Raw genomic sequence first — 20,220 nt, forward strand, 5'->3', positions numbered from 1 at the left:
AGAGGGAGGGTGACCCAAAAACAAAAACTTTCATCATTGTTTAATACTTTCATCATCATTCATGCATAATCACCGTCTTTGCAGAGGTGCTCAGATACGACAGTTTAAATGTTACTCCAAACCTCTCCTTGAAAGTGCAGGCATTGTATTTCCCATCTCCAGGACTGAAGTCCGGCTAAAAAGCAAAAACAGATAATAAAGACAGGCCAGCCATCACTGATCTGGCAATCAATGAGCTGGTACTAATTTCAGCTAGCACCTCTATTGATGGGTTAATTCAATTCACAGATGAACTGCTAAAAGGTCTAGAGCAAGGCAGTTTTATAAGTGAACAAGAAATAGTGATACACAGCGGGTCAGTGATGGTCAACCTGTACAACCTCTCCTCATTTAGTGATGTACTCGTTTACCGACGCCTCAGACTTATGACAGGCTCTCTGATCAGTAGCTATACCTAAATAAGGTATATTAGAGCTGATTTTCTCTATTCTGTTTATTTTAATATACAGTACACTACTGTATAAACATTTAAAAATATAACAAAAATGTTATAAATGGTGCAAAAGTAACATTAAAGCAATATCAAAGATGGTTGACACAAACCCACTACCATTATAGAATGCTCCTCACTTAGTGGTAAGTTCGTTTAACGACGTGGTCTTAGGAACGAAACTCCATTGTTAAGTGAGGAGAAGCTGTAACATCATATTAACATTTTACACACCCATTCTTTTGTAAAATTTCAATCAGCAAGCATGTTCAATTACCTAAAACTTGTCATGAAAACATAGCTTCAAGTGTTACATAATTAGTCATCTCTAATTACAAACCTTGAGATAAAGAAGCTCCCAGAGAGAACTGTAGTCTGCACCACAATGCAAAGGGTTTCGTTGGAAGGGATCATAAGTTGTGCATTTGACTGTAGCTGGGCCAGCATTCAAACAATGGACCCAAGATGATAATGATGAAGGTTTATTGAAGGGATGTCTGGAAAGATTGGCTTGGGCTTCATTCTCTTCAAGTCTTTCTTTAATGTAACCTTCCTCATTATTTTTTGATGTTATTGCTAAGTCCTGAATAAATAAATGAATATAAAGACTTTACTAAAGAAACACAAATACATTATTTTATATTAGCATATAGGCCTGTCTCCCTGACAAATTTCATTGTAAAAACTTTGACAATAGCCACCTAAGAAAAGTTGGTAAAACATACCAGCTGTCTCCTACTAAGGCAGGGTGACCACCGAGACAGGGTGACCCAAAAAAGAAAACGACAAATCATTGTTTTCTTCATTTTACATTTAGTAATTTATATAGGAGTTACTAACCCCTTGCTTCCATATAAACAAATATATTTTTAATATACTGACCATTTTCCACTAAGACAGGGTCACCCAAAGAAGGAAATAAATTCACCATCACTCTTCAATAATTGTCTTGTCAGAAAAGTGCAGACATCATTATTGAAATGACCATCCAAATTGCAACATCCACATCCATACTTCTGAATGTAGGCACTGTACATCCAGTCTCCAGAATTCAATTATAAAGATGACAGGACACCAAAAGAATAGCTATTATTGTCATCACAAACATAATCAAAAATAAGTAAACATGTAGAAATATATAACTATCTTTTAGCTTAAATAAGGAAAATATACTGTACACTGCTTACTTTATTCCCATTTTCAGAAATTTCTTCTTTTTGTTCATTCATTTCCAGTTCATCTGGATCTTCTGCATCTGAGAAGACCTCTAATCCATCATCATCATCATCCCTGCTATTGTGTAATGTCTGTATCATAGTCTTAAGTTCTGGTTTCTCTTCAACTACTTCCGAAATAAGATACAAGATGCCACAGACCATGTGCGAACTCAGGTACTGGCTAGTCTGAAAAGGTAAGCTACAATCAACTGGCTATTTACCTTTAGTGCTGTATGTATTTTTTTTTCATTTTCTTATCAATGTGGTCCTCAGCAGAAGTTACTCATTAATGGCTTATAACAATTCAAAGTACAATATCTTTTCTCTTTGTAAACCAAATGAGTATTTATGAGCAGGTAGAGATATAGTTATACCATATTATAAAATTATGCTTAAAAATCAATTTAATACTGGTACTGCCCCAAGTGCAAATTAAAAGTTGATACAACTAGACTGCCAACAATAGGATGGCTATATTTGTAATATGCTAGATTGAGGATTAAGTTTTCACAGTAATAATAATGCAGAACACGTCTCAATAATGATATGTATACTGCACATTTCCCATAAAAAAAAAAAAAACAGAATCCTTCCTTCATAAGTATCTACTTGCAAGTGCAGGATCAAAATCTAGTTCTTGGTTTAGTCTCTTAACATTCAACAGACTGATATAAATTAGACTTGTCTATTTTTCTCAGTCCTTTAACCCTTTGACTGTTTTCGACGTATAAATACGTCTTACGAGCCAATGTTTCTGACGTATATATACTCAATAATTCTAGCGGCTTCAAATCAAGTGGGAGAAAGCTGGTAGGCCCACATGTGAGAGAATGGGTCTGTGTGGTCAGTGTGCACCACATAAAAAAAATCCTGCAGCACACATTGCGTAATGAGAAAAAAAAAACTCTGATCGTTTTTTTGGAATAAAACGCCGACTTTGAGGTGTATTTTCGTATAGTATTTATCGTTGTATTCGCGTTTTCATGGTCTTAGGTGATAAAATGGAAAACATATTACAGAAATAGAGATGATTTTCATTACTTTTACGATGAAAACGACCTTGAAACTGAGCTCAAAGTAGCGGAAATGTTCGATTTTTACCAATGTTCAAGAGTACATAAATCACACCACACGTCCAATACACGTCAACTGGGGAGTCTAATATTCTTTCACTAGTGCACTGATATTATTTATACCATTTTTACAATAATGCAGTCGTCTGCATAACAGTAAATTTTGTATTTTTTTGTATGAATAAAAAATCAAAATAGAAAGCAATAATAATATAAGAGGGGCCTAGAGATGTGACTAATGAACAGAGCATATGTTATTTTAGTGCCACGAATGTCTACCTTGTTTATTCTGGACCCTATTTTGAAATTGGCATCTTTTTTATTTTGCGTGAAATTGGCCAAATTGCCAATTTCTGACCACCATATTGGGTAGTCCAAATTAGTAAATGGGAGGTTTCTTGTACTCAGCTGATAGATAAAATGGAGTTCTAAAGAAATAGCTATGAGTTTGGTCAACTGGAACAATGGAATTGGCTGAAAATTGGGCTCAAAGTCGGCGAAATCGCCGATACGCATATGTCGCCGAGACCGCTAACTTCGCGGGAGCATAATTCCATGAGTTTTCGACCAAATTTCGAACTTTTGGTGTCATTACCATCGGGAAAAGATTCTCTATCATTTCATAAGAAAAAATAATTTTTTTTTTTTTCAAAAATTGAGCGACATAGAATGACAGTTTCAGAGAGGGGCCTGAAACAGTCAAAGGGTTAATGGAGCTCGTTTCTACGTTGTCACTGTTCACTTCATTTCACATCTTTAACATTCTAATGCTGAAGAAAAGTTTCCAGCTATCCTTCTAGCTTATTTGGCTGTATAAATTTCATCCATGCCAGGCTCCTCAACTTACCAATGAGAGTGTTGGTTTCAAAGACATGATCTAGAGCTCATTTCTCTGGAGGAATGAATGTACAACAAAAGCCAACAACATTGTTCCATACATAATACTCCAAGACACAGATGAGGCAGACAAGGATAGATTTTCAAACAGGAGCCAAGACCAATTGGATAGAAGTTGAGCATGGAGGTAATTTGAAGAGATGTTAAAAAGCATTTATTTCAATTTAAAAATGGTAAAGATGTGGAATGAATTGCACAGCAACTCAAACAAATATGACAGAGTTAATTCAATGCGGTCAATCAAAAGTTAAGAGCATAAGCTCAACCCACAAACTTAAACACATACTAAATATGATACATCGCTAATAGTAAGGGCGAACTCGTGTATCTTTAACTATAGTGCAATATGTCTTAAAATAACAGCACAAGTGTTTACACTTTTTTTTTCTTTTTTTCTTTTCAACAAGTCGGCCGTCTCCCACCGAGGCAGGGTGACCCAAAAAAGAAAGAAAATCCCCAAAAAAGAAAATACTTTCATCATCATTCAACACTTTCACCACACTCACACATTATCACTGTTTTTGCAGAGGTGCTCAGAATACAACAGTTTAGAAGCATACACATATAAAGATACACAACATGTCCCTCCAAACTGCCAATATCCCAAACCCCTCCTTTAAAGTGCAGGCATTGTACTTCCCATTTCCAGGACTCAAGTCCGACTATATGAAAATAACCGATTTCCCTGAATCCCTTCATTAAATATTACCTTGCTCACACTCCAACAGATCGCCAGGTCCCAAGTACCATTCGTCCCCATTCACTCCTATCTAACACGCTCACGCACGCTTGCTGGAAGTCCAAGCCCCTTGCCCACAAAACCTCCTTTACCCCCTCTCTCCAACCCTTTCGAGGACGACCCCTACCCCGCCTTCCTTCCCCTATAGATTTATATGCTTTCCATGTCATTCTACTTTGATCCATTCTCTCTAAATGACCAAACTGCCTCAACAACCCCTCTTCTGCCCTCTGACTAATACTTTTTTTAACTCCACACCTTCTCCTAATTTCCACACTCCGAATTTTCTGCATAATATTTACACCACACATTGCCCTTAAACAGGACATCTTTACTGCCTCCAACCATCTCCTCGCTGCTGCATTTACCACCCAAGCTTCACACCCATATAAGAGTGTTGGTACTACTATACTTTCATACAATCCCTTCTTTGCCTCCATAGATAACGTTTTTTGACTCCACATATACCTCAGCGCACTACTCACCTTTTTTCCCTCATCAATTCTATGATTAACCTCATCCTTCATAAATCCATCCACCGACACGTCAACTCCCAAGTATCTGAAAACATTCACTTCTTCCATACTCCTCCTCCCCAATTTGATATCCAATTTTTCTTTATCTAAATCATTTGATACCCTCATCACCTTACTCTTTTCTATGTTCAATTTCAACTTTCTACCTTTACACACATTCCCAAACTCATCCACTAACCTTTGCAATTTTTCTTTAGAATCTCCCATAAGCACAGTATCATCAGCAAAATGTAACTGTGTCAATTCCCATTTTGAATTTGATTCCCCAAAATTTAATCCCACCCCTCTCCCGAACACCCTAGCATTTACTTCCTTTACAACCCCATCTATAAATATATTAAACAACCATGGTGACATTACACGTTATATGTGTTTACACATATAAAATAATAATAAAATCTTAAAAAAAATAAAGAAATCCATAATATGTATATTATTTTTAATTATTACATGTTTTAATGCTTTTCCCACCAAAATTCAGATACTGAGTTAGCTCTTACTAGTGGCAAGACCACATATACAATAGGCATATACAGTTCATGCATGTTATACTGTACCTGTAGCAAACGTTTTATGAAAGCTTTTATCCTTTTTAAAGAGTCATCAAGTACCATTGCCTTGAAAATCAAGTTTAGAAAGGCACAGTTTGCTGATGAAAAGCCAAATGCTGGATCTTGTAGTTGCTTATACAGCACTTGATAAAACCTGAAATTATGGAAATAAAAAAATCCCTTATTCTAAAGAGCACAAACTGCTAGAAAGAAGATTATAAGAAAAGTATTTATTGAAGTGCATGAATTCAAAACTGTAAGAGTGGAATGAGTTGCCTCGCAAAGTGTTAGAATTTTTAAACATGTACCACTGAACCTTAAATTCATAAGATTGGATTAAATTTTTTAATCAAAAGGCATCTCACAAATAGCTTTGATTAAGAGTGAGTTTTTTTTCGTGATGAACTTTCTTTTGACTTGCCACACATCCCCTAAATTGTTGCTCAAATAAAACCCCTAAATTGATGTTTGACACACAAACCCTGGTTGCTTGGTACACAACCCTCATATTGTTGTTTAGCACACAAACTCCGTATTAATACTTGGCATGTAACGTTCCATGGCTCGGTTAGTAGCGCATTCAGCTCACATACAAAGGGTTTGTGGTCCGATTTCCAGCACAGATGGAAATACTGGGAGTGTTTCTTTACACCTGCTGCCCCTGTTCACCTAGCAATAAGTAGGCACCCCGCCTCCAGTCCACCATAGATTTATACAAGCTCCAAGTCATCCTATTTTTCTCCAATCTTTCTAAATGTCCAAACCACCTCAACAACCCCTCCTCAGCCCACTGGATATACCTTTGATATACCTTTGAAGAGTTTCGAGAGTTTATTTACTCTCGTCTGGTGCTTGCCTGGTCAACCAGGCTGTTGCTGCTGGAGGCCCGCTGCCCCACATATCCATCACAGCCTGGTTGATCTGGCACCTGGTGAAGATACTTGTCTAGTTTCCTCTTGAAGGCTTCTACACTTGTTCCAGCAGTGTTTCTGATATCTTCTGGTAAGATGTTGAATAGTCTGGGACCCCGATGTTGATACAGTGTTCCTTTATTGTCCCCACCGCACCCCTGCTCCTCACTGGGTTTATTTTACACTTCCTCCCATATCTCTCACTCCAGCATGTTGTTATGGCTAATATGATAAATTAAATATCAAAGAGTGGATGCCAATGTACAGCTTTATTTCTTTAACCCGTAAACGGTCCAAACGTATATACATGTATACATGCACTACCCCAGTGCCCCGAATATTTTGAAAAATATTTTTTTTTTTTTTAAATGAAAATAAAGAGCACATTTTTCTAAGTGTTATAGAAAAAAAAAATTAAGGTCAGTACTTACAGAGATATGAGGCCGAGAAGTTAGCACTGGATGCTCACATGACAGCAACATTGAGTCCTGCTGCTTGCAGAAGTATTGCCGATATACCTTTTTTTCTATTTTTCATATTATTTTATATAATTTTTATGTTCAGATAATTACAATTTATAGTAGTGCTTGTCATTTCCTAACCAATCTTTGTTCTAACACTAGTATTAGGTACTGAAATTGTACTCAAATTGTCACAAACACACTGACAGGTGGACATTTACACCTGCCTTAGCCATTTACTATTGTCTTGGAATATATACAAAGTATTTATAGGTCCCAGCAATGTTTTGAAGAAGAAGAAGAAGAAGAAGAAGAAGAAGAAGAAGAAGAAGAAGAAGAAGAAGAAGAAGAAGAAGAAGAAGAAGAAGAAGAAGAAGAAGAAGAAGAAGAAGAAGAAGAAGAAGAAGAAGAAGAAGAAGAAGAAGAAGATGATGATGATGATGATGATTGATGATGATTGATGATGATTGATGATGATGATGATGATTGATGATGATTGATGATGATTACTGATGATGAATGATTGATGATGATGAATGATGATGAATGATTGATGATGATGACTGCTGATGATAATTGATGATGATGATGATGATTGATGATGGTGATGATTGATAATGATCATTGATGATGATGATTGATGATTGATGAAGAAGACAACAACAATGATGATTGATGATGAATGATGAATGATGATTGATTATGATGATTGATGATGATGATTGATGATGATTGATGATGATGATTGATGATGATGATTGATGATGATGAATGATGATTGATGATGATGATTGATGATGATGATTGATGATGATGATTGATGATGATAATTGATGATGATGATTTATGATGATGATTGATGATGATTAATGATGATGATTGATGATGATGATTGATGATGATTGATGATGATGATTGATGATGAGGAGGAGGATACATAATAATAAGTTCCCTTGAAGCACAAAAAACAAGTCCACCCTTGACAGTGATGTGATAAGATAACATTTGTTAAGAGCTGACATTTGATGAGAATATGCGAGGGTGCAGTGATAAGACTTGATAAGATTAGAGGTGACATTTGATGAGCATGGCCCTGCTTTTGTTTTTGCTGGTACACAAACATGTCTGCCTTGTCTATTTGTCTGTCTGTCAAGCTCCCTGTCTATCCATCTAGGTCTCAGTCTCAGAGAGAGCCACAAGACTGCATCATCACCTTGACTCATATCTTCAAGCAGAGTATAGCACTTTGTCTGGATTTTTTGGGTTATCCTAGGTAATTTACACTATGTATACTTGTATTTACGTGTACCTGTGAGACAGAGATAGACAGAGACAGAGAGATAGACAGCAACAAAGATAGAATGAGTCAGAGAGACAGACAGAGATAGACACAGACACAGACAAACAAATGGAGCCAGGCCGCCAGCAGGTGGCCAGCCATCCAATCTGCCACTCAGCCAGCCTGCTGAACAAGTATTACGTTCGAGAATTGTTTCTCGTTACTTAGGGCATAGGTTATAAGACATTCTGAAAGGGTGTTGCACAAATGTTGCACATGGGTTATTATTGAGGTTTTTTATATTTCCTCAACCACTTATGGCCACATCCACCTCAAAGCCACTAAACTTGGGGTCAACATCACTTTCCTCTTAAAATGGAAGAGTTAATACTATGTGAAATCAGTGAATCCCAGGTGTTTGCCACACTGTTTGCTCTAGTTGGCGCTCATTTGAACTGGTGCTCCCACAAGGTGCTAAGTGGTCCCATATTTTTTTAATACAGTACACACTGAGTGTTATGACTCATTCTATGCTGACAAGGTATCTCAGACCAATCATGCCATATTTGGACGAATCTTATTGTGGCTAGCTGGTCCAGTGGCTAACGCAACAGTCTGGAGTTTTGAGCCACACTGACCGCGGGTTCAAACCCCGCCCGTGGTATGGTTTGTTTGCAATCGTGTCATTACGATTTCGTGAGTCGTTTATATACGTTTGGGGCACTAGCGGTAATAACATATACATATATGTATATACGTTTGGACCGTTTACGGGTTAACCACATACGAGTAAGATTTTTAAACTTCTCAGGCTTCATTTTCCACTTCTCACAGACCAAAGGGACAAGAGTATTTGTGTAGCCCTGGACATGCATAATATTAGTCATGAACCACCAGACTGGATTTCCAGAGACAATACTTTATCTTGACAGGTGTAAGACTTAATTTATTCCAAATTCAACATTATCCCCTTAACTGTCCAAACATTAATCTACGTTGTTACCGCTAGCGCTCCAAACGTAGATCAGTGTTTTATTTTTTCTGCCTCCAAATTTGGCACAATTGGTCTGAGATGCCTGGTCAGTACAGAATGGGTCTTAACACTCGGTATATGCAGCATTAAAAAAAAATCTGGGACCACTTAGTGCCTCGTGGGAGCACCAGTTCAACTGAGGGCCAGCTAGAGCAAACAGTGTGGCAAACACCTTAGATTCACTGATGTCATGTCCTATTAACACTCCCCTTTTAAGAGCAAAGTGATGCTGACCCTGAGTTTAGTGGCTCTGAGATAGATGTGGCCACAAGTGGTCTAGGAAATATAAAAATCCTCGATAATAGCCCAGGTGCAACATTTGTGCAACATCCTTTCAGTTTTGATACCAATGGTAGTGTCATCATGCCAGAATGTCCTATACCTATGCCCTAAGTAAAGAGAAACAATTTTGGAATATGTGTAATACATGTTCGGCAGGTTGCCTGGCTGGGCAGGTGGGTGGCTGATTGACTTTGGCTGTCTCTATCTCCATCTGTCTGTCTGTATCTATCTGCCTCTGTCTATCACTATCTCTGTCTCTATCTCGCAGGCACATACAAATACAATTATACAAAGTGTAAATTACCTAGGATAACCCCAAAAAAATCCAGACAAAGTGCTATACTGTGCTTGTAGACATAAGGCATAATAAGCATGACTGCATTTTCATTTGTTCAGGAATCAGACATGACGACTCTGCATCATGTGTAATACCTGTTGGTTCATGAATGGCTCTCTCTAAGGCAGAAAGAGAGACAAGCAGACAGAGAGACAGGACAATACACACACAGGCAGACAGAAAGACAGATAAGACAGAGCTAGACAGACAGGCATGCTTATGTGCAACAGTGAAAAAAAATAAAGCCAAGGAAGTGCACGATCATCAAATGTCACTCCGCTGTTGCACTGTCGGCAGTGGATTGACACTTGTCTTACACTGTGCTTCAAGGAATTTCATATATACTCCAGAATGTCTAAAACATTGCTGGGACCTATAAATACTTTGTACATATGTATTTCTATACAATAGTATATGACCAAGGCAAGTGAAAATACTCACCTGTCAGCATTTTTGTGACTATTTGAGTACTATTTCAGTACCTAATATAAATGTCAGAACAAAGATTGGCTATGAAATCAAAAGTACTATAAATTGTAATTATCGGAACATAAAACTTATATAAATTAAAAAATGAGAAAAAAGATATATCAACAACATTTCTGCAAGTGGCAGGACTCCATGTTGCTGTCAGGCGAGCATCCAGTGCCAACTTAGCGGTCTTATATCTCAATAAGTGCTGACCCTAAATTTTTTTTTATCCTATTACATGTAGAAAAATGCCCTCTTTATTTTTTTTTTTTTTTCAAAATATTTGGAGAGCTGGATGAGAAAACATAGATCTACATTTGGACAGTTAAGGGGTTAAGGGATTAATAGTTGGGAAGGGGGTGTATCATATCACCAATTGTCCAAAACTTCTAAATAGGGAAATTAATTTTTCATGATTTTAACATATATAGATAAAGTTCCAAATTAACAGACTTTTCTGCCGATTCAGAAGACAACCGGACACTAAGAATACAAGTTTTTTAACTTGTAGTATTGCAGTATAGTACTGTACTTAATAGCATTTGACAGTAAGGTATGTAATTTACAATAATTGTACCTACCTTGTCATGGAAGAGAGGCAAGGTGTAAACTGCCATGATCAGTAGTGGTGACTCAGAATACCTTTTATTTTGAGTTTAGCTAGCATCTACATTAAACTTAAGAGCATAGTCTGCAAGTTTGCCCTTGCTTCTATAGCTATCAGACACTGTTTCTTAACATCACATTCTTCATATACTTGGGCCACTGAGGCGCTAAACTCAACCCTCTTTATTAGTTCGAGTTTCTGCTTAACACTGACAACAACATTATTCTTGCCACCGCCACTTACTTTTGGAAGTCACTGTTAATTGCATTTTACTTAATATGTTAATAAAGTCACACAAAACAGTGTAAATCCAGGGGAAAATTGGAGACTGAATGGTGAGTGCATGTGAGAGTACAAACAATAATCTGGTGCAGGCAGACTATGGCTCAGGAAATATTTGTCTGGCCTGAACCAGACAAAAGTTGGAGTCATTGAACTTGGTCTGATGATTCAGAAGACAACCGGAAACTATTGCTACAAACAAAATCCAGAATTATGGACTTTTTCCATTTTGCCCAATACTTCCAACATTTGTCCAGCCAGTTTTTTTGTCCGTAATTACTACAGATGTTGCAAGTATATGGAATAGGTGGTAAGTTACTAAATGCTGTAAAGAGTTTTTATGAGGATAGTGAGGCTAAGGTTAGGGTGTGTAGAAGAGAGGGAGACTACTTCCCGGTAAAATTAGGTCTTAAGACAGGGATGTGTAATGTCACCATGGTTGTTTAACATATTTATAGATGGGGTTGTAAAAGAAGTAAATGCTAGGGTGTTTGGGAGAGGGGTGGGATTAAATTATGGGGAATCAAATACAAAATGGGAATTGACACAGTTGCTTTTTGCTGATGATACTGTGCTTATTGGGGATTCTAAAGAAAATTTGCAAAGGTTAGTGGAAGAATTTGGGAGAGTGTGTAAAGGTAGAAAGTTGAAAGTGAACATAGAAAAGTGTAAGGTGATGAGGGCATCAAATGATTTAGATAAAGAAAAATTGGATATCAAATAGGGGAGGAGGAGTATGGAAGAAATGAATGTTTTCAGATACCTGGGAGTTGACGTGTCGGCGGATGAATTTATGAAGGATAAGGTTAATCATAGAATTGATGAGGGGAAAAAAGGTGAGTGGTGCATTGAAGTATATGTGGAGACAAAAAACATTATCTATGGAGGCAAAGAAGGGAATGTATGAAAGTATAGTAGTACCAACACTCTTATATAGGTGTGAAGCTTGGGTTGTGAATGCAGCAGCGAGGAGACGGTTGGAGGCAGTGGAGATGTCCTGTCTAAGGGCAATGTGTGGTGTAAATATTATGCAGAAAATTCAGACTGTGGAAATTAGGAGAAGGTGTGGAGTTAATAAAAGTATTAGTCAGAGGGCTGAAGAGGGGTTGTTGAGGTGCTTTGGCCATTAAGAGAGAATGGATCAAAGTAGAATGACGTGGAGAGCGTTTAAATCTGTCGGGAAAGGAAGGCGGGGTAGGGGTCATCCTCAAAAAGGTTTGAAGGAAGGGGTAAGGGAGGTTTTGTGGGCGAGGGGCTTGGACTTCCAGCAGGCGTGTGTGAGCATGTTCGATAGGAGTGAATGGAGACGAATGGTATTTGGGACTTGACGATCTGTTGGAGTGTGAGCAGGGTAATTAATAGTGTTGGAGTGGTTGGTACTTTTGTTTCATAAATGTATGAAAGAGGGAAAGGTACCTAGGGATTGGCGGAGAGCATGTATAGTCCCTTTATATAAAGGGAAAGGGGACAAAAGTGATTGTAAAAATTATAGAGGAATAAGTTTACTGAGTATACCAGGCCGGACTTGAGTCCTGGAGATGGGAAGTACAGTGCCTGCACTCTGAAGGAGGGGTGTTAATGTTGCAGTTTAAAAACTGTAGTGTAAAGCACCCTTCTGGCAAGACAGTGATGGAGTGAATGATGGTGAAAGTTTTTCTTTTTCGGGCCACCCTGCCTTGGTGGGAATCGGCCGGTGTGATAATAATAAAAAAAAAAAAAAAAAACAGGAAAAGTGTACGGTAGGGTTATAATTGAAAGAATTAGAGGCAAGACAGAATGTAGGATTGCAGATGTGCAAGGAGGTTTCAGAGTGGGTAGGGGATGTGTAGATCAAGTGTTTACATTGAAGCATATATGTGAACAGTATTTAGATAAAGGTAGGGAAGTTTTTATTGCATTTATGGATTTAGAAAAGGCATATGATAGAGTGGATAGAGGAGCAATATGGCAGATGTTGCAAGTATATGGAATAGGTGGTAAGTTATTAAATGCTGTAAAGAGTTTTTATGAGGATAGTGAGGCTCAGTTAGGGTGTGTAGAAGAGAGAGAGAGACTACTTCCCGGTAAAAGTAGGTCTTAGACAGGGATGTGTAATGTCGCCATGGTTGTTTAATATATTTATAGATGGGGTTGTAAAAGAAGTAAATGCTAGGGTGTTTGGGAGAGGGGTGGATTTAAATTAAGGGAAATCAAATTCAGAATGGGAATTGACACAGTTACTTTTTGCTGATGATACTGTGCTTATGGGAGATTCTAAAGAAAAATTGCAAAGGTTAGTGGATGAGTTTGGGAATGTGTGCAAAGGTAGAAAGTTGAAAGTGAACATAGAAAAGAGTAAGGTGATGAGGGTATCAAATGATTTAGATAAAGAAAAATTGGATATCAAATTGGGGAGGAGGAGTATGGAAGAAGTGAATGTTTTCAGATATGTACTTGGGAATTGACGTGTCGGCGGATGGATTTATGAAGGATGAGGTTAATCATAGAATTGATGAGGGAAAAAAGGTGAGTGGTGCGTTGAGGTATATGTGGAGTCAAAAAACGTTATCTATGGAGGCAAAGAAGGGAATGTATGAAAGTATAGTAGTACCAACACTCTTATATGGGTGTGAAGCTTGGGTGGTAAATGCAGCAGCGAGGAGACGGTTGGAGGCAGTGGAGATGTCCTGTCTAAGGGCAATGTGTGGTGTAAATATTATGCAGAAAATTCTGAGTGTGGAAATTAGGAAAAGGTGTGGAGTTAATAAAAGTATTAGTCAGAGGGCAGAAGAGGGGTTGTTGAGGTGGTTTGGTCATTTAGAGAGAATGGATCAAAGTAGAATGACATGGAAAGCATATAAATCTATAGGAGAAGGAAGGCGGGGTAGGGGTCGTCCTCGAAAGGGTTGGAGAGAGGGGGTAAAGGAGGTTTTGTGGGCGAGGGGCTTGGACTTCCAGCAAGTGTGCGTGAGCGTGTTAGATAGGAGTGAATGGAAACAAATGGTACTTGGAACCTGACGATCTGTTGGAGTGCGAGCAGGGTAATATTTAGTGAAGGGATTCAGGGAAACCGGTTATTTTCATATAATCGGACTTGAGTCCTGGAAATGGGAAGTACAGTGCCTGCACTTTAAAGGAGGGGTTTGGGATATGGGCAGTTTGGATGGATATGTTGTGTATCTTTATATGTATATGCTTCTAAACTGTTGTATTTTGAGCACCTCTGCAAAAACAGTGATAATTTGTGTGTGGTGAAAGTGTTGAATGATGATGAAAGTATTTTCTTTTTGGGGATTTTCTTTCTTTTTGGGTCACCCTGCCTCAGTGGGAGGCGGCCGATTTGTTAAAAAAAAAATTACTGCAATTCATTAACCCTTAAACTGTCCAAGCAGATCTATGTTCACATGCGTTGTGCTCCAAAAGTAGATCTACGTTTTTTTACATATTTTCAAATATAAAAAAAAAAAAGTAGATCAAAGTTTTTTTACACATTTTCAAATGTAAAAAAAGAAAAGAAGATCTACTTTTTTTACATACTTTCAAATGTTGAAAAAACATAGATCTACGTTTGGACAGTTTAAGGGTTAAATGGAGGTCCGTTAATTAGAGGTTTAATTGCATTATTATAATTATTATTATTATATTTATTATTATTATTTTTATATAGCCAGACTTGAGTCCTGGAAATGGGAAGTACAATGCCTGCACTCTAAAGGAGGGGTTCGGGATATTGACGGTTTGGAGTGATATGTTGTGTATCTTTATACGTATATGCTTCTAAACTGTTGTGTTCTGAGCACCTCTGCAAAAACAGTGATTATGTGTGAGTGAGGCGAAAGAGTTGAATGATGATGAAAGTATTTTCTTTTTGGGGATTTTCTTTCTTTTTGGGTCACCATGCCTCGGTAGGAGACGGCTGACTTTTTAAAAAAAAAAAAATATTCATGAGAAAGTGCTAGAACCCAAAGGGTTATACAGTGCCGTTCCAATACAATATTATTTCAACAAGTATGTAAAGGTGTGTAAAGGCAGAAAGTTGAAAGTGAACATTGATTAGAGTAAGGTGATGAGGGTATCAAACGATTTAGATAGAGAAAAATTGGATATCACATTGGACTGAGGGAGTATGGAAGAAGTGAATGTGTTCAGATATTTGGGAGTTGACTTGTCAGCAGATGGATTTATGAAGGATGAGGTTAACCATAAAATTGATGAAGGACAAAAGGTGAGTAGTGCATTGAGATATCTGTGGAGACAAAGAACATTATCCATGGAGGAAAAGAAGGGAATGCACAAGAGTATAGTGGTACCATCACTCTTAAATGGGTGTGATGCATGGGTTGTAAATGCTGCAGCATAGAGGCAGCTGGAGTTAGTGGAGATGTCATGACTAAGGGCAATGTGGGGTGTAAATATAATGCAGAAAATTCATAGTGTGGATATTAGGAGGAAGTGTGGAGTTACTAAAAGTATTAGTCAGAGGGCTGAAGAGGGGCTGTTGAGGTGGTTTGGTCATTTAGAGAGAATGGAACAATGTAGAATGACTTGGAGAGCATATAAATCTGTAGAAGGAAGGCGGGGTAGGGGTTGATATCAAAAAAGTTGGAGGGAGGGGGGTAAAGAAGGTTTTGTGGGCGAGGGGCTGGGGCTTCCAGCAAGCGTGCGTGAGTGTGTTAGATAGGAGCGAATGGAGACGAATGGTTTTTGGGACCTGACGAGCTGTTGGAGTGTGAGCAGGGTAATACTTTGTGAAGGGATTCAGGGAAACCGGTTAGCCGGACTTGAGTTCTGGAAATGGGAAGTACAATGCCAGCTCTTTAAAGGAGGGGTTTGGGATATTGGCAGTTTGTAGTGACTATCTAAACTGTTGTATCTGGGTGCCTCTGCAAAGACAGTGATTATGTATGTGTGATGGTGTAAGTGTTTAATGATAATGAAAGTTTTTTCTTTCTTTCTGGGTTTTTCTTTCTTTTTTGGTCACCCTGCCTCGGTGAAAAATGGCCAACATGTTTAAAAAAAAATGATAAAGCAAAGAGTGGTGTGAATATAATGCAGAGAATTTGGAAAGTAGAAATTAAAAGGTGACATAGGATGACCAAATCTATAATTCCAAAGACTGAGTGGGTTCTTGAGGTTATGTTGGCATGCAGAGAGGATGAATTGGGATAGGCTGATGAAAAAGGTGTATAAATCTGAGGTGAAAGGGGAAGGGTTGGAGGATTAGGGTACAAGTGGCTTTGAGGTTTAGGGGCTTGAGCATCTAGCAGGGATGCTTAAGCTTATTAGATAGGAGTGAATAGAGAGAAGTGGTTTTTAACCCTTTGAGGGTTTCGGACGTACTAGTACGGCTTACGACCCAGGGTTTTTGACGTACTAGTACGCCTAAATTCTAGCGCCCTCAAATCTAGTGGGAGAAAGCTGGTAGGCCTACATATGAAAGAATGGGTCTATGTGGTCAGTGTGCATGGTATAAAAAAATCCTGCGGCACACAGTGCATAATGAGAAAAAAAAACTTTGACCGTTTTTTTGGAATAAAACAGCGACTTTGCACTGTATTTTCGTATGGTATTTATTGTTGTATTCTAGTTTTCTTGGTCTCATTTTATAGAATGGAAGGCATATCACAGAAATTGAGATGATTTTGACTGGTTTTGCAATGAAAAGTACCTTGAAATTGAGCTCAAAGTAGCAGAAATGTTCGATTTTTACCAAAGTTCAAAAGTAAACAAATCATGCCAAGCGTCCAATACACGTCAACTGGTAAGTCTAATATTCTTTTGCAAGTGCGCCAATATGATTCATACCATTTTTTACACTAATGCAGTAGTCTGCATAACAGTAAATCTTCTATTTTTTGTGAGAATAAAAATTCAAAGTGGAAAGCAAAAGAATGTAAGAGGGGCCTTGAGACGTGACTAATGAACAGAGAAAATGTCATTTTAGTGCCAGGAATGTATTTCTTGTTTGTTCTGGACCCTATTCGGAAATTGGCATCTTTTGAAATTTGTGTGAAATTGGCAAAATTGCTAAATTCTGACCACTTTACTGGATAGTTGAAATTGGTAAATGGGTGGTTTCTTGCACTCATTCAATAGAAAAAATGGAGTTCTAGCGAAATATTAATGTTTTTTGTCGACTAGTAGTGGAACTGGCCGAAAATGGGGCTCAAAGTGGGCAAAATCGCCGATCCGTAAACATCGCTGAGATCGCTAACTTCACGAGAGCATAATTCCGTAAATTTTCCATCAAATTTCATATTTTTGGTGTCATTATGATCGGGAAAAGATTCTCTATCTTTTCACGAGAAAAAATTATTATTATTTTTTTTTTTTAAATTTGGCCGACCCTGAGAATGAGTCTCGGAGAGGGCCTGTCGACCCTCAAAGGGTTAATGGATGTGCTGTTAGAGTGTGAGCAAGGTAACTTTTATTAAGGGAGTCAGGGAAACTGGTTAGACGAACTTGAGTCCTGGAAGTGGGAAGGGCAGAGCCTGCACTCTGGAGAGGTGGGGACGTTACAATCAGAGGTGCAATCTGATGGCGATTTAGTGAATATTCTTGAATGTGTTTTCTTCACTGGATTACCCTACTTTGGCATGATATGGTTGTTGTGGTATAAACTTAGAGAGATATGACACTTGAAACAAAAAAATCTATTCAATTTCAAGTATGGCAAGAAAACAATGCTAAGTGGCCAAAGTTTTACCTATCAGAAATATGTTGTTTACTGCTTAATACTTGATAAATTAACTGAAGAGCTTGAGTAGCTATAGCAAAGTTGACAAGATGACACAGCTTATATAATGTGTTGAGCTGTTCTTCTAAAGCACTGCCCTCCAGTCGTGAGTATGGAAAGGCTCGGTTGATTCCACGTAGTAAGGCACTCATAAGTTTTGTGTTCACCTCTCCCTAAAAGAAATTTTGAAATGTAATTAAAACCATTAGAGTACGTTACTCTGAAAGACAAACAAATAAAACTAATTAGATAAATTATTGCACAAAATTTTATTTACTCCTTTTCGTTAATGTGCACTATCAATACAATTTACACAGAAAAATACCAAAGTTTTTAAGACATAAATTAAGCTAACTAATGAATGAATTATGGTATAGGTGTTTCTTTCTTTGTGTTGTGCTATCTTGATAGAAAAAAGCCAAAATGGAAAAAAAACAATAACAGAGCACTCATTAAAACTGTAAATTATATATTATTATTAACACATTGGCTGTTTCCCATCAAGGTAGGGTGGCCTGAAAAAGAAAAAAATTCATCTTCATTCACTCCATCAGTGTCTTGCCAGAGGCATGCTTACACTACAGTTATAAATCTGCAACATTAACACCCCTCCTTCAGAGTGCTGCAGGTAGCTGAACATAAGAAAGAATGGGCATTCACAGGTTACTCTAAGTTAAATTGCCAGTGTATACCTACACTACTTGCAGTACTGCATATGTAAGACTTAATGAATTTAAATAATCTATGGACTTTAGTCCTGGAGGTGGGAAGTACAGTGTCTGCAATCTAAAGGAGGGGTTTGGGATATTTGCTGTTTGGAGGGACATCTAAACTGTCATATCTGCACACCTCTGACAAGATAATGATAGTGTGAATGATGATGAAAGTGTTTGTTTTTCAAGTCACCCTGCCTCAGTGGGTGAAAGACCACAAGTTAAAAGAAAAAGAAAACATCAAACAATCATTTTCATGGAAGCCATAAAGAAATTCACAAATGAACAAGTCAGTACAGCACAGTGTATCAAACTCAATATTGCAAAATATTTTAATAAATTTCATTAAAGGTCAAATGTTAATAATTGTAGATTGTATGATTGCAATGATCACTCAATTAACCAGAGCTTGACCAAATTTACATTAACCATTTACTTTGCCAGTTGGCATACATAGTGTTGTAAAGCATGGTGAGGGTGCCAGTTCAGACAAACAAGCGGCTTAAAAATTCGTTGGGGAATTCAAATGTTATGTAGAGTCTGAAAAATTCCAACTCCAACAAGTGTTCATTTGTGATGAAATAGGCCTCTTTTAGAAGAAAATGCCAAAGAGGACCTACATTACTCAGGAAGAAAAGGCACTCCTAGGACACAAGCCTATGAAAGACAGGCTAACTCTCTTGTTGTGTGGTAATGCTGGTGGGGATTTCAAAGTGAAGCCTTTACTGGTGTATCACTCTGAAAATCCCAGAGTGTTCAAGAAAAACATTGTTGTTAAGAATAAATTGTGTGTGATGTGGAAGACAAACAGTAGGGCATGGGTCACAAGGGAAATTTTCCTAGAATAGTTTAATGAAGTGTTTGGCCCCAGTGTGAAAAAATACCACCTGGATAAGAAATTGCCACTCCAGTGCCTCCTGTTAATGGACAATGCTCCTGCTCATCCTCTAGACTTGGAAGACCAATTGTCTAAGGAATTCAGTTTTGTAACAGTAAAGTTTTTGCCTCCTAACACCACTACTCTCCTCCAGCCCATGGACCAGTAGATCATTGCAAACTTCAAAAAACTGTACACCAAAGCAATGTTTCAAAGGTGTTTTGACACAACCTCGGACTCTGAACTGACCCTAAGAGAGTTCTGGAAGAATCACTTCAATATCTTCCACTGCATAAGCCTTATAGATAAGGCTTGACAGGGAATAACTTCCAGGACGATGAACTCTGCTTGGAGAAAACTGTGGCCAGATTGTGTCCAAAAGAAGGATTTTGAAAGGTTTGAGGCTTACCCTGTCGACCCTACACCTGCTGTGCAATCAATTGTGGCATTGGGGAATTCCATGGGGTTGGATGTGAGTTTGGAGGATGAGGAAGAGTTGGTGGAGGACCACAATGAAGAGCTAACCACTGATGAGCTGCAAGACCTTCATCTGCAACAGCAACAGACTACAGCTGAGGAAATTACTTCAGAGGAGGAGGAAGAGAGATGGAAGAAGTTGCCTTTTCAAAGATTAATGAGATTTGTGCAATGTGGACTAAAGTGCATTCATTTGTGGAGCAACATCACCCTGAGAAAATTGTTGCAATCCGTGCTGGTAACTTTTACAATGACAATGCCATGTCCCATTT

General features: G+C 38.0%; 1 protein-coding gene across 2 annotated transcripts in view; it reads right to left on the bottom strand.

The window, feature by feature from the left end:
- The window catches only part of Noc1 (Nucleolar complex protein 1), a 197,057-nt gene that overhangs the window by 99,244 nt on the left and 77,593 nt on the right, over nucleotides 1-20,220 (bottom strand). For both annotated transcript variants that reach the window (XM_070083842.1, XM_070083835.1), the window contains 4 exons: nucleotides 17,852-18,054; nucleotides 5,510-5,657; nucleotides 1,678-1,893; nucleotides 831-1,073 (listed from right to left, as the gene is read on the bottom strand). In XM_070083842.1, coding sequence (XP_069939943.1) covers nucleotides 831-1,073; nucleotides 1,678-1,893; nucleotides 5,510-5,657; nucleotides 17,852-18,054 — 810 coding nt within the window. The remainder of the gene's footprint in view (nucleotides 1-830; nucleotides 1,074-1,677; nucleotides 1,894-5,509; nucleotides 5,658-17,851; nucleotides 18,055-20,220) is intronic.

The sequence above is a fragment of the Cherax quadricarinatus genome, chromosome 1 (genome assembly GCF_038502225.1).
Source record: "Cherax quadricarinatus isolate ZL_2023a chromosome 1, ASM3850222v1, whole genome shotgun sequence".
In the NCBI taxonomy this organism is placed as follows: Eukaryota; Metazoa; Arthropoda; class Malacostraca; order Decapoda; family Parastacidae; genus Cherax; species Cherax quadricarinatus.